Here is a 15,454-nt window from a genome sequence, read left to right as displayed (position 1 = left end):
AAATTCTTTTTTCTAGACCAGTTTCCACTGTACTGAAAATGTGTATTTAAGAGAAAATTATTGGCATAAATCCAAATATACTAAGTGTGGTAAAAGCACAGGCTGAAAATAGAGATCTGAGTAGTTTTGGACAGATCTTATGGTCTAGAATTTCGAACTTTTATTCTGGAAAATGAAACTTCTGAGAAGAGTACCAGTAGTTTAAGAAATAGTGTGTTTTGGATGAGGATAAGAAGTAAAACCTTGGTGTTTTCCAGAGGGGGAAAAAGAGTGTTTCCCAAATATCTGTTGCAGGAGAATTGCAATAAAAGTACTTTAATATATCTGTTGCCCGCTTGGAAGGTTGGCAAAGGTTGGGCCTCCTTGGACACACTTTTAAACACTTATGTAGCCTTTTTCTAGTCTGGTAACACAGAGTGTTTTGCCTCCACAACTCCTAAGGGAAGTTGCAAAGCTGAAATCAACAAGGATTTTTGAAGAAGGTGGAGATTCAGCTGCTGTGTTAATTTTCCTAATTGCAAATTGAAAACCATTTTCTCAGATTTTTTTCTAATTGCAACAAAGGCATTTTTCAGTGGAAAATAATTCTGATGGAAAATTCACAAGGCATCTGGTTTGTTATATCTGTTTATATATATGTTTCAGTTGTTTCTATGTTGAGTCCCAATACTTGTGACAAAAATTTATAATTCTCTCTTCTGTTTTGGATGCTGCACATGACTAGACATGATTTCAGATTGTCTAACTTACATATATTAAAGTTTTTCTAATCAGTCTGAACTCTGACAAACAACAGCATTTTCTGGCAGAAGTTTACTTGCTGTCTGGATTCTTACAAAGCTGCTAGTGTGGAAGCATGTGTGTTACCATTACACATTTTCTGGTTGAGAATTGAATTAATATTGATAATGATATGTGGGTGTAAATACATCTTTGTAGATATAAAGCTTAATTAGGACCAAGATAACAGGTGCTTTAAAAATAATTTTTAATTGGTGGAAAAACAGGTTAGGTTTTGTTGGGGTTTTTTTGTTTCTTTGTCTGTTTTTTCTTCTCAAAAAAAAGGCAAGCCTGGATGTGCCATTTTTTTCCTCTAAGTTTACTGTTGTCAAAACAAAAAAAAACCCTAGAAAAAATAGAAAGAAATAGTAGACTCCAGGAAGCCTTTCTCATTTTGTAGGTAGACTTCAATTAGAGAAAACCTTTCCCAGTTTTCAAGTTGCCTTAAGTGGGAGATTTTATGAATTCATAAACATACAGTTTTGAAAATCCTTTGTGCCAGTTAGATTCATGCTTTTCAGAGATCTTATTTTATTTTTTTAGATCAGTCAGCTAATCACTGCTTTGTGTAAGGAGATGCTTCTTTCACTTGGGAAGGTTTAGGCATGTTCTGAAGTGTGGAGTGGAGGTCTGTGCTTGCCTGCTATGCTTTTAAATGAAAGACTAACTGAAAAGTTATCAAGTTTAACTACCTACAATACCTTAGAGGTGACTCTTGATGGTGTAGTTGCAGACTCCAGTCTGTCTAAACTTAAAAATGTGTTTTCTCTGAAGCTTATTGCCTAGGACATGTCTGCACTATATGCCTTTGGAAGTTTTGTTTCAGACTAGCTCTAGCCTGATCCCATTAGGTTTTGGAGCACTTCTAAGTTTGTGTCTCTGGTTCAGCTTTATAGCAGGGGAATCTTATTGGTGTGCAGCAAGGCTGCTCCATGTTGCAAACTAAAATACAGTAAATTGCAAACCAAAGTACACTAAATGGGGTCAGTCAGTAGCTATCTCAAGAGTACACTTCTGATCTGAAGATAAACAAAAATGCAGTTTCATACTTTTATACTGAGCTCCTCTCAGCTCTGTGTGAACTGAGAATAGGACAGTATTTTCTTTAGTGCCTTAAGGAAATACTCAGTGCTGCGATGTGTGCTGTTGTCTTTGTTCACCAGGGCACTATCTGTATGTAAAAGTAATTATTGTGAGCATAACATCTAGAAAGATGACTAGCCCAGAAATGCTTTGAAAATTAGCAAAGAGCTCTTTGTTGTAGGGCTGTCACTTCATTTTCAGAAACATTGTGATCAAGCTCTTCTGTAATGATACCTCTCTGAAATACTTGGCATACTAGCCTTCCAAGTGTATGTGGAAACAGGAAAAATGGACGTATAAAGCAGTAAAAAGAACTTCATGCTGAAAAATGCTCATCTTTCTGTTTTACAGAGAGTGAACAGAATATAGACCTGTGTTGCTTTCTATAATAAAACAATATTCTTTCATTATTATTGTGGGAGGTGCAAAATACACCTTTGCTCAGTTTATGTGAGTTGCTGTAGGAGCCTTTAGACCCCAGGCTCACAGGAGTGGCTGGTACCACTCCTAAAACAACTGCGCTGAGGTCTTGTAATGGAACACAACAGCTATGTATCAAATGAGAGATCATTTTCTTCCTTGAAGAAGTACTAGGGAGCTATGCAACATTGTAAAACAATTTGTCATGAGCTACAAGCGTACTCCACTTTAACAAATTTGTCATTAAATCATTTTAATGATTATTTTAGAGTGGGTGGTCAAAACCAAAACAACAGAACAGCAAAAGAAATAATTTCAAAAGAACGAGAAAAAAATAAAGTAAACTTTATGTTTTCAAGCCATATATTGTTTTTACATTCATCTAAGCCAGGTGAAATGAATAAAGTCATCAGTTCCCTGAGGAAATAAAGTCTCACTTCATTGAGGTTGCTGCTAAATATACTTAATAGATTCTTAAAATACTGCTAAGTTACAATGTAAGAGCAGACTTGTTTATCACTGGGTGCCACGGAAGTTTCATGACCCAGCAGTAAGAACTGAATAAAATGGCCTGAGGCAGAACCAAGGCCAGATATACTTAAAGCTTTATATAAAAGTTTATAAAAGCAAACCGTGACACAAAAGAGAAGCCAATACAGAATGTGTCAAGTGGGCTGCTTTGGCCATGGTGGTTCAAACCTGTTCCAGGTTCACTGCAAATGAACCCAGCTGTTAACCCAGCAAAACACAGAATTACATTCAGCTGTTGTTCCCCAAAGTCTCAAGCCTAGCTGCCGTGTAATGAACACAAATATCACTTCCACAAACCAGCTAGCTGTAAAAAGTAATTTCAATTCATGATGTGTGGATAAAGCATCACCACTAATAGAGCCAGGAATGGGTGACACACATCCATTGAAACTCAGCAAAGATAATGGAAAGGCAAGTCCTCCTCCACTAGTACTTAGGTTTCCTGGAACTGGACAAACATAGCAATGCCAGGGGTAAGGCACTGTGCAGTCTCAGTAAAGCATTTGTTTGACTAATGCAGGGTACTAGGCAAGATTCCCGACAAGATAAATATTCCCCAGCAGAGGCTGATTGCATTTATTCTCTATTTGTTCTTCAAGCAATTCTGCTTCTTTTATGTTATTGAAAAGAAAATGGGACTGCCTATGTGTAGCAGCACTGAAGTCAGTTAGATTACACCCACGTAGATCAGAATCGGATCTATAATTTTTCCTCTCAGTCATCCACTGACCTTGCGTTTGGGATTACACACTGAGGAAATTACTGGCCTAGGCCATGCTGACTATGAACCAAGCCTAGCAACTTGAGCAGACAAAGAGTACCAATTAGCTAGCTAGGAGCTTTTAATGATCTAAACTGTAACAAATTAAGCAGGAGGAAGTATAAGTTACCATAGGATAGTTCATGGGATATTTACAGCCTTGCTAAGAGAATTAAAGTGAGAAGTGAGCCAAGAAATATCATTTTCTGGACAGAACAGATAGAAAATAACTGTTTAAAAAAAAATCTGTGTAGCAGCATATGTAACCAGAGGGAAAAATGTCTTTCCTGTAAAATCTGTAATAACCAGTAGTAGTAGTAGTCAATTCTAGAACTAGAATTGACCTTAAGAGATTTCAGTGGTTTTATGCGTTAGAAGTTCCACAGCCCCAAGCTACTAAATGGGAATAAAAAGCCAAGCTTAGTCTAAGATTTCCTTGTGGGTTGATGGCATCTCAGAATTCACAAAGAAATCTCCAGTTAAGACATTGATTCATAATCTAGTGCTAGAATATGTAAGACTTCCATTTGAGCTCACCAAGTTAAATTAGACTAGTAAGTAGCCTCATAAATTACAAAAGTATTATTAATTTAATATTTAATTTCATTGCATCTGGTGTACATTGGTCCAGAGGACTGATATCAATCTAATTAAATTCACTGACAAAAATTCCCATTACACAAATCCTAAATACCAAAGTCCTTTTTGAAAGAAAATTCCTGATAAACTTGATAGGAGCTTTCACTAATTATTAACTGTTCTTTATAATTTAGCTAAATAACTTCACTGGAAGATGTACCTGATAATTTTCTTCAACGTGATCAATTATTTTATTCAAAATGGCATATTTGCTAGATCTCATGGATAGCATTGTCAGTTAATGATGTAATCCCTACTAGCATAATTCTAACACAATGTAAAGAAAACACAAATAAAAATTACCATGATGTTGGCTGTGATACTCTAATTTAGCCTGATAAACAAATTTGTTATCCTACTTGAAGGATACCTCATGAACTAAATAGTAGCCCATTTACTTATGGCCCAGTTATAAAATAATTCTCTTCTATATATTAAGATTTATATGCACATTTACAATACTGTAAATTTTTAAAAAATGAGAAAGTATTTACTTGTTTTCAGTGATGACAGTTCTCTGGTATTTCTCACCAGTTGATTTTGGAGAGCTGTACAAGGAAAGTCACTATATTCAGTTAATTTTTACAGAAAATAAGAGACCATCTCGAGGTGGTGCTGTGTGCAGTTGGAGAGAGTTAACAAGTCTACATCTCCAGAGTATCAACTTATTCCAAGTTCTGCCCAAGTGAGAACAGTGAGGCTTGTGAAAAAAACTTTGCTGTCTTCATAGGTTGGGTCTGTGCTTCTGTTTTCTGTGAGAGTATTTTCTGTTGCTGCACAGAACATACAAGTTATTTTCACCACTTGGATTTCAATATTCCTTATAAGGTGAGAGGAGTGGGGTTTTTTGGTGGTTTGGGGTTTTTTTTAAGTTATGGATTAATAGTAATACAGACATTTGAAAGAGCAACAAAGCTGACTTAATTTTAGTTTTAAAATCAGCCATGCTTTTAAATCATTGTAATTCTTTCATGGATTTACATAGACCTTGGCAGGCTTAACTGTAAGATTCTGGATGTTCATGCAGAACTTGGCTGAGAGTGACAAGGCCAAGTATAGCTGAGAGGTACACTGGAAAATGAGCTGATACACACAATTGTAAACATCCTACTGGCGTCATCCTCTGTGCTCAAAGAGGTGTAACTGGGCTTGGGATAGTCATGGGAAAGCTAAACTGTTTCCTTCCTTTCTTTGTCCTGCAGGTGGAAAAATGAACAAAGTTAAATGGTTTTTGACATGGCCATTGATATTCTTGCTCTTTGCCACCATTCCAAACTGCAGCAAACCACGCTGGGAGAAGTGGTTTATGCTGACATTCGTCTTATCCACTTTCTGGATTGCCTTGTTCTCCTACTTCATGGTGTGGATGGTAAGTGTACTTAGCAGGACTTCATACTGAGTGAAATGCGCATCTCAAAATAGATAATAGATCTCTTGTGCATTTGTTAAAGCAAGGCATGTAATTGTAGTGCAGTCTCTTCAGCTCATATTCAGTTATTATAATTTTAGCTTTCTGCTGCTTTATCCTCCACAAATAATTGGGTCTTTACTGTGTAGGGTCCAGTACAGTACAGGAAGGTGCCAGCCTGATTATCAAGACAGCGTGGCTATCCACATCCTACTAGTAAAGGGCATTTAAATGAAAATGTTTAACTCTTAGCAGCTGAGACACTTTTAGAAATTTGGCTACAGGGTCTCATACTGAAACATGCATAAAAGGCAGCTGGATGCAGACTCAGAAGTGGTGTAAAACATCCTGATTAGATTGGAAAGAAAATTCTTAGTGAAGAGTATTATGGTTGCTAGTGTGTTTCCATTTGCCCTGGATCTGTGAGAAACAGTGTGTCAGGTGTATATCTATAAATTGTTGTCAATTCAGGAGCATACTTACTTGAAGATTTTAATAAATTCCTATTTTTCCTCCTCACCCTCTTTCAGTCTCTCGAGTTTACCTTTTCAATTAGAGATGACTAGGACAGCTCCTCAAATTGATTCTGTGATGGGAAAATGAGCAGTACTTCTGCAATATAAAGCTGAAGATTGGTAGGATGCTGTGAAGAATTCATATGCCCATTTTCCTTTTTCTTTTTAAAGGAATATATGGTGAAGAAACCTTCAGCTGTTTCATGTTGGAATATATATAGTCTCACATATTGCACTCACAGACACATATATATATGCACACTCTTCTGGTCACGTATATATAGTCTCACATATTGCACTCACAGACACATATATATATGCACACTCTTCTGGTCACGCATATGGACGAATTTTTATTCTTAAACTTCTTAAACCTGCAAAAACTTTTTTGGATGGAGAACATCTCTACTTTCTTGAAATGTGTCAGGCATTTGCAAACTGTTTTATGTTTCTTCTCATGGAAGATTGTGTTTTCTGTATGCTTTTTGCAACTTTCTATATAAGTTTTGCATTGTAAAGCAATCCTCTTAACATAGACTGTTGAAGAAATTCCTATACCAGCCACTCATTCTGCCTGGCATAATGATGCCAGAGCCACACATTTATTTCATATTATATGTCCTTTGCAAGCTCACACTCTGTACCTTGGTTCCATGTGTAGATATCAAAAATGAGAGAGGTGCTCATTAAGGGTGCAACACAGTTTGTTTTAAGAGGCAGATGAACTGCAATACAGTTTGTTCTAAGGGGCAGATGGACTTTAATACCCTGTTACCAGTTGCAGCAGGAGAATGATGCCTACTCCTATTTCTGAGTCTCTGCCCCTGAAGATAAGATTTATCATCAGGTTCCTAAAATACACCTTTTCTTTGGTGAAGAGTCCAGTTCTACTCATGTAAGACACTGGCAAACTTTTTCGAGAAAACAACACAGAGCCTTAAAGACTTCCATCCTTAGCAGTCTCAGCAGGGAGGCAGCTGCCTGTCCTTGATTCAGTCTTCTCAGTCTCACAAGCCTATTTCCTTTTCACCTGCCTTTTCTTCATGCTTTTTCAGCCCTCTTTGAATACTCCAACTAAATACAGTTCCCTGTCCTTTCTAGGAATTCTGCAGTCTTCAGTGATTCCCTGAGCTCTTTTAAAGCTGTCTCTGGAGTCTCAGGGGACAGTATAACCAGACATGCTCACTTCAAGATTGTATCAGAAGTCATGCAAGAAATTAGTTTCTTCTTCATGTGTTGGGTTATAATAAATTCTTTATATCTCTGCCCCTATATTACAATATAAATTGGTTGTAGTCCTTTTGAGAATAGAACTAGTGAGAATCTTTGCCATTCTTGGGAACAAAGAAATCCCAAACCCACAGACCAGATCACCTGATCTCCTTAAAAGATCAGTATATCATGTTAGAGGCACAGAAAATGGAGTTTTGTTTATTCAAAAAATGTTGATTAATAAGACCCAAGGTCCTTTTCCTTTGCACAGGGTTGTTTTTATGCTGATTATTCCACAAGCATTTGGTTTGCAGAAATAGGTAAGTGTCCTGAGTCTAATCCTGTTAGGGTCCAAACCAGAAATCAAATTTAAGAGTATGGCACAACTGTATTGGAATGAGGAGATTTTCCAGATATGGTAAATTAATCTACTTTCCTCACTGTTCAGGTGACTGTGATTGGATACACCCTTGGGATACCAGATGTGATCATGGGCATTACTTTCCTAGCTGCAGGAACAAGCGTCCCAGACTGCATGGCCAGCTTAATAGTAGCAAGACAAGGTACTGTGTCTGCTGAAGCATAACTGCATTCCTTCATACATGCTTTGTGATTTGCTTCCTCCATATACATAAATTGTCAATTTTATTTTATTTATTCTTCTTCTTTTTATTATTATTATTTTGTTTTTTACTGTGTCAGGGCCTCATTAGAAACCAAAACACTTTGCTAATTATTGTAAATCAAAAAAGTAGTCCTTGTCCTGTTATTTTTTGCTTATTGGGACTGGGCATTCTAGCATTCTAGAAGGTAATTCAACATTAGGATATGCCATGCATGGTATGTATCAGCCAGGGTAAAAAGATAAAAGTCATAGACAAAACTAGAATATCAGCTATTAAAAATTACATTGAAGAATATATACTGACAACCACTTGTCCATGTAAAACTTGTACTGATTTCTAGAAGACCTCTCAAACCCAGGGAAGTGAAGCAGTTTAAGAGGATGTGGCAGAAGTCATGTTGCTCCAGGCATGCTTCTCCAAATGCAGACCTCTTTCCCACTTTGACATCTGAATAGCTGTGCTGGATAGAGTTTTAGATAACTGTCAGCTGTGTCCTCCTCAACTGTCCATTTGAAATTGTCAGAGGCTTTTTTATGTATCTTTAAATTTTGATTAAGTTTCTTTACACTTCCTTTTTTTACTTGAAAAATACTGGTAGCAGCGTCACCTCCTGTTGATGAAAAACATAAAAGCTGACAGCATAATCCCTGGTACAGCAGTAGAATAAGAAAAGGACCTAGTACTATTCTTTTCCACTGTTTCAATTCCCATAGCCTTTTTTCCTTCCCGATAATGAGATCTGCAGCACACATCATTGGGCAAAAAAAAGTGTTTTGCAGTGATAAATTAAGTACTCAAAAGCCCTGCCTTTGTAATTTGAGATAGAAGTAGTGCTGTTAAATGTTGCCTGCTTGAAAAGTATTATACATTTAAAATATTTAATTTTCCAGGTTGTATTATTTTTTATGTGCAGGAAAATCTCACAAAAAAACAGTACAAAAAAGTATTCAAAATTTTTATGGAACCACCTTTCTACTAAATTAATTTTTCATGTGCATTATTAAACAGATTTTTGTAACATGTTACATTTTTAAATTATCAAACTGCTTATTTGGATTAGTTCTTCTATTGTGTTAGACAAAACTACTGTAGGGATTTTTTCCTCTGAAAGTGAAGGTAAGCACTAGCTTGGCAAAAATCAGCCTTATTTCCTTAAAGACAGTACAGGGACTTTGCTCTAGTTGAATTCAAGAGAGTTGTTTACTGACAGAATGCAGACAAATATCTAATAGCAGAGAGGAACACTACTATAATTTGAATTGAAAGCATTACCCTTCTCTCAGCAGCTTCCTACTAGAAGATACTGTATTTATGGTGTGGTAGTGTATGTCTCCACTCTGTGTATACTCTGAAACTGTTTGTGGGATGTCCCATTTATGTCAAAGTTCCTTTTCCTTTCCAGTATTCACTTTGTGAAAGTGATTTAATAGTTAGGCCAGTGCCTAAAGGAAATTAGCAGGGACAGAGAATTCTGCCTTCTTCATATTCATTGACAGTGGTGCAGAATGAGATGCCAGCCAGTGATGAGAATGAGATGCCAGCCAGTGATGAGTATTTGAGGTAGATTTTGTGTAATACCTAGGTACTTCACCACAATTCACTCTTTTTTAACTTTCCTGTAGCATTTTATTGGTCCTGAAGTGCAATTATTGCTGATTGAGCCCCACAGAAGTGCTTAATGTCTTTGACTACCACCTGGTTGGGTGATTTTCAGGATCTCTTTGAATCATTCACATGAGGTAAAGGTCATGTAGCCACATACTGAATCCCGTACATAATCTTCAGGTTTCTGTGGCTGCTGGCTATTTAGAACAGGACCTTGACATTGAACTCAGATGCTGAATGGATGCCACACACCTTGTAAAAGCTCTCCGAGGCACAAGGAAGATGTAGCTGGAGTGCAATTTTTGCACACTTTTTTCAGAAGTCATGCAAATGTTATGGAAATTGTCTCCCTACCTCAGATACTCTGACTGGTTCTACGGGGAATTGCATCCATGAAGATCATTCCCTTTAATTTCCTCTAGTACACAGACTAATGGTTGTATACTTTGATTTTTTTGAAGTGTTGTTGTTTTTTTTTCTCTGCAGGCCTTGGTGACATGGCAGTGTCCAATACAGTAGGGAGTAATGTCTTTGACATTCTGGTGGGACTTGGCATTCCATGGGGTTTGCAGACCATGGCGATCGATTATGGATCAACTGTACGTATACTTGGCAAATCTTTAAGTTCTCCTTTTATTCTATTTATAAAAAATCCTAAAAGGAAAGCATACAAATAAAATAAGTAAACCCCCAAAGAACCTGCTGAGCGTGTTATTAGTTGCTAAATTAGTTCCTCTTTGCCAAGGAACATAAAGTTAAGGAGGGAATTCTCCTTCCACAAGCTGCAATTAATTTCCAGTTTGTCAACTGAAGTATATTACACTGTGTAGCAGAAAAATAGTGCCATGGATAGTTCATGGCTCTATCATTTTCTCACTATACAACTTCTAGCACAGCTGTCTCCATATACCTTAGTATTTTTGTCTGTAAGATGAGAATAACAGCTTATCTCTCTCTTCTGAGGATTTTTTAACATAAATCCCATTATAAATGCTGACTTCTTTTTTAGTGGAGATGGGATTACTATACATTTGCTTTGATTCCCTAATCTTCCTGTTCTTCATTATGATAAATCTGTTGTGGATTTCCATAGTTTAAAATATGTAAGTCGCTATTCAAAACAGAAGGTGGACTATAAATCAGTAAATTGATTTTTGATCTCCAAAGCACAGCTATATGCTGAGCATTTTAAAAGTCTCCTCCAATTCCCACAGGTTAAGATAAACAGCAAAGGACTGGTCTATTCAGTTGGACTTTTGCTAGGATCAGTGGCACTTACTGTAAGTATCTGAGCATCTCCAAGTATTCCAGTTGCAAAATAATGATTAGGTATTTACATGGTATAGAAGGATAAAATAGAAATACTTAGCATTGCTTCTTGGAAAGTATCATTCTTCTAGCACTGTCCTCAGTGAGGACTGAAGTCTGGCATTTGGTGCAAGAGATGCTGGATATGTGTAAGTCCCATAGATTTCAGTGACAGTATTGAAATTATGGGATCCAGTAGTACTTCTTTGATCCAGTGTGCATACCCCTGACCTATCTCTACTTTATGCTGGGACAAGACCCAGGTATGGTTTATCACCCTTTGCCATTGTCTCTGATTTCTAAAACCAGCCTGGACTAATCAAGTGCCGTAGCTTAAACTGTGAATAAGTACTAGTCAGTGAGGACTGTGAACCTCAGGACTTTAAATGCAGATGCTAAATGTCACTCAGTGTAAGACACTTACCCTTGTGACATGATTTATCAAGCTGGAAAATTAATTCTGTTTCAAAAGTCAATTTTGCTGGTACTTAAGGTCTGATCCTGCTGACTCCCAGGGAACCCTCTGTAGGAAGAATCAAATCAGGTATAAGGAATCAAAAAGGTATAAAATACTCACTTATACTAATGTGTTTCACTGATTGTCTGGGAGACTTTGTAGAGGCTCTATAGGAAGAAGGGGTCATCACTGGAGGTTTCACACTGTTGCATGACTCGGTCTTACAAAACTTCACATCACCTGTGCACGATGTAAGTGGTAGAATGACCAGAGCTGTTCACTCTGCTACTAACTTCCTAATGTGTCTGATACATAAGATGTGAGAGCCTGTTCTTTTCTTCTTTTTTGTCTTATCCCCAGTCTGCCATACTGCACAGTGCTTGTGAAACAGCAGAGTTGTTCTGTAGACATTTGTATCTGATGTTGCTGCATGCATATTGGTAACCAGCACTTTGGGAAAAAATGGGAGGATAATACAGATGTGTTACTATGCTAGCCCTTCACGTTTTTCTGAAAAGAATCGTTTCATAGCAGAAGCCATATCAGCTGAGTTTGAGGCATCTATTATTGTCTCGTTTGTTCTGCTGAATACCCTGATTCACACAGACCTTTCCAGCAAAACTCAGTGGAGACTTTTGAGCAAAACAAATAACAATTCAGAGGCACTCAACACCATTGAAAAGAGGTGCCTTCCTGAGGACTTCATTGCTTTGCTACCTGTAACTTACTACTACCCTTAGTTCTGGAGCTCAACCAAACTGCAAAGAAAGCACCTCTTCTGAAGCTGTTGAAAGAATGGGCATTAGGTGCTGGTGTACTACTGGGACATAAAGAATCTGCAGGGGAGCACTTGAGGGAGGGACATTCATGTAGTTCATTCAGTGCTCTATTTTAGTTCATTAAATATTTTGTAAAACAATCTTAGGACAACTGAGAGTCAAACCAGAATTTCAGTTCTTGGTTTGGGCTTTTACATTTCTTTTCTTGATCAGAAAAACATATGTAGCCTTTTTGATCTATAAAATACTGAGAATGTATTTTTATCTTCATTCAAGATCTCTAATTCAAAAGACTTGTTTTTAGCTTATAATGAATGTTTCCAAAAGTTTCCTTCAGAGCTTAATTAACTAATACTTCGTTTGCTTGCAGGTGTTTGGAATCCATGCAAATAAGTGGAAACTTGACAAGAAATTAGGCATCTACGTGTTGTTTCTTTATGCTGTTTTCCTGTGTTTATCTATAATGATAGAATTTAATGTCTTCACCTTTGTCAACTTCCCTATGTGCCGAGAAGAACTTTAAACCACAATGAGGAGAGAGGCTGAAATTCTTCTGATTACACATGCTGTAAATGGCAGGAGGCATTTCACATTTTTACCTTCTTTCCATCAGTAATTTGAGTGTCGTTCCTGCTTCATCAGCTAACAAGCACTTTTTCCTATATGGAAGGAAAGCATACCTTCCTTTTAACATGCTAGCTCAAGGCAACCAAAGCATTTTCCTCCTCTTTGGGTACTGCTGCTCAGACATAAAGCTACGTGGATCTTATGCAGCACTCTAAAAGGACCTGTTTCTGGGCATTCTGTTGTGGTTTTCATTCTCCTTTTGCAGACAATCAACCATCACCAAGGTTAGCAAGAGGACAGGAGAAAAATCTTTATAGTTCTTTTGGTTTTGACATTTACTTTCCATGGAAGGATAAGAGGCAAGTTCAGAACTTTTCTTGGCTCATTCAAAATATCTCAGCTACAGGACCGGAAAGTCCAAGGCACATATCATGGCATGCACTGTTGAGGACATCATTTCCCTTTCAAGTGCTCTGCTTATAGAGGAACTTCACTGACAGTTTTTGATGGCAGTGTTGGATATTTATCACTCTGTTCAATGAACATGAACAACGTGGCAGAGAAAGAAGAGGAAATGGTTGTATGTTGTATCACTTGTGATGATGCACACTAGAAGTCAAGAGTATCTGCATACTGAAGAAGAGAATTACATGCAGAAATTCATACTTGAAAAATATGTTTTATTGTTAATGAGGAATGCTGTACACATAAATATAAACTGGCATTTGTGGAATACTACACCACAAAAAACTTTGCATTGGCCATTGTAAGCCCATTGTGTAAATTTAGAAGAAACTAAACAAATAAAATAAAACTGGGTGCTCAGTAACTATCAGTTGTTGTTATCAGCTGAGAGTAGTATCTGAACATAATCCAGACTTTCTGACAACAAAACCCACCCTGATTATGATTTGATTTGATTCAATTTGATTGGTGGGAGGAAGAAGCTTATTTCATCAGTCAAGAAGCTGGTGTATTCTTCAATTTTTCTTTATTCCCAGAAGCTTAATGAAGATGAGTGTCTGTCGTGGAGCAGTGCAGATAAGAATCACATAGACAAAGCAAGTCTGTCAAGAGAATATGGTCCTTGATTTGATTGCATGCAAGTTTTGAAGCACAATATACTTCTTTTCAACTCCGAGTAGAAGCCAAGTTTTGACATCCTTTCCACCAGCATTAATCTGATGTAAGGAATTACTCTGAATGTAATTGACAGCAAGATTCAGCCCAGAGTATTGAAATAATGGGTAACATTCCACATTGTAGTGGTCATACAATTGCAAATCACTGAGACAGCATATTTTGAATTGCTACTAAACTTTAAAAATACTTTGAAGCTGTATGTGAATGATCACATAAAGTTTCTAAAGAAGCACAGTTAACTTTATATATAGATTTTTTTAATTTTTTAATATTTATAAACCAAACCTATCAACTAACAGTTGATGTGTTTTTAAATATATAAATATTTCCATTAAGACTATATATAAAAAATTGTGTCAATGAGAACATGCTATAAAATATTAGTAAATAAGCACTTATTCAGAAAGTTCTTTCTTTTAACAACTGATAAATAATTATTTTTAGCCAACTGACATGCAGAATACTGTTTACACCAGGCAATGTGTTTACAATTATGGCTATTTTAAAAATTATTTTAGTACAAATTAAGGAGTGTATTCTGCTGTTGAATTTTTTTTAGGAATTGGATCTTTTCAATGTAATCCTAAAGAAAAAAAGCAACACATTTATTACTTACTTTACACTTTGTTACAAATGTCAGTATTAGTATCCATTTAGGGTTCATAATTTAAAAGTTTTGTCGTTAAACAAGCCAGTTCTAAAGATGGCCACAAATACAGCATTACTAAAATGCTTTATTGAATAGGCAAGCATGGCAGTAAAACACATTTTATCTCAACAATGCCAATGACCCCATTTCCAGGCATTCAAGACATTTTTGCTGCAGTATAAAGCTGAGGAGATGGAATTCATGTTCATCTTTGAGTCTTCTGTTGCAGAAAGGCTGTGAAAATGCAGCATACTGCTGCACCACTGTAGGAGCATCCCCTTCTAGTCTTACTCTCTCCCCTGCTGTCTTTCAGGACAGTTTGCTGCTGAAAATATGGTGATGACTTAAATATAAGACTGAAAGGAGCAGAGAGAGAGGCTGAGTAAATGTTCTTTTCCTATATTCTGCTGTTGTGTGGTCTTGGAGAACTAGCTGTCTCCAACAAAATATTTGCTCTCCTGTGCATGGTTCAGGCAGCTCAGATGTCTTCACACAGTAGAAGAGTGGTTCCAAAATCAGATTTTGAATGCTTAGTGAAAGCTGAGTTGACAGTCATGAGGGCATCAAAGCTTATAGTGCCAGATCTAGCAAACTGTGCTGTACCTTCGTATTTCTGAACCAGGCAACTTTGGAAAAATACAGGCACCATTTTTTCCTGTAGCAGCTGACCCCCAGCCCAAACATGCACTGATTTTTGTCTGCTAATGCTATGAGTTCTTCAAACATAATTTGGAGTTACTCTACCTAAATTGAATATCACCTGCTCCAGAAAACCAGTGTTGTGTTTAGCAAGGGTCAGTCTCAAAACATAGTACTGCTAAAATCATATGGCTGGTCCTGTCATCTACAGCCCTCCCTGAAACACAGACCCACTTCAGGACAATTTATATTGAATTCTAATGTTGCATTTCATGAGATGGTCTCATGCATATCCTGCTATGAGACAGGTATCATGCCATGCTTATAATTATA

The 15,454-nt window shown here is 37.0% G+C and overlaps 1 protein-coding gene across 2 annotated transcripts in view; it reads left to right on the top strand.

Moving 5' to 3' along the window:
- The window catches only part of SLC24A4 (solute carrier family 24 member 4), a 90,760-nt gene extending 77,241 nt beyond the window's left edge, over window positions 1–13,519 (top strand). For both annotated transcript variants that reach the window (XM_051806639.1, XM_051806638.1), the window contains exons 13-17: window positions 5,416–5,582; window positions 7,797–7,911; window positions 10,066–10,178; window positions 10,794–10,859; window positions 12,494–13,519. In XM_051806639.1, the coding sequence (XP_051662599.1) occupies window positions 5,416–5,582; window positions 7,797–7,911; window positions 10,066–10,178; window positions 10,794–10,859; window positions 12,494–12,646 (614 nt within the window). In that variant the 3' untranslated portion in view covers window positions 12,647–13,519. The remainder of the gene's footprint in view (window positions 1–5,415; window positions 5,583–7,796; window positions 7,912–10,065; window positions 10,179–10,793; window positions 10,860–12,493) is intronic.
- The last annotated feature ends 1,935 nt before the right edge of the window (window positions 13,520–15,454 follow it).

Source organism: Manacus candei, unplaced genomic scaffold, assembly GCF_025592945.1.
Source record: "Manacus candei isolate 608988 ecotype Guabito, Panama unplaced genomic scaffold, ASM2559294v1 h1tg000067l, whole genome shotgun sequence".
In the NCBI taxonomy this organism is placed as follows: Eukaryota; Metazoa; Chordata; class Aves; order Passeriformes; family Pipridae; genus Manacus; species Manacus candei.
The sequence above is the reverse complement of the archived record's forward strand: the minus strand, read 5'-3'. Positions and strand labels throughout refer to the sequence as shown.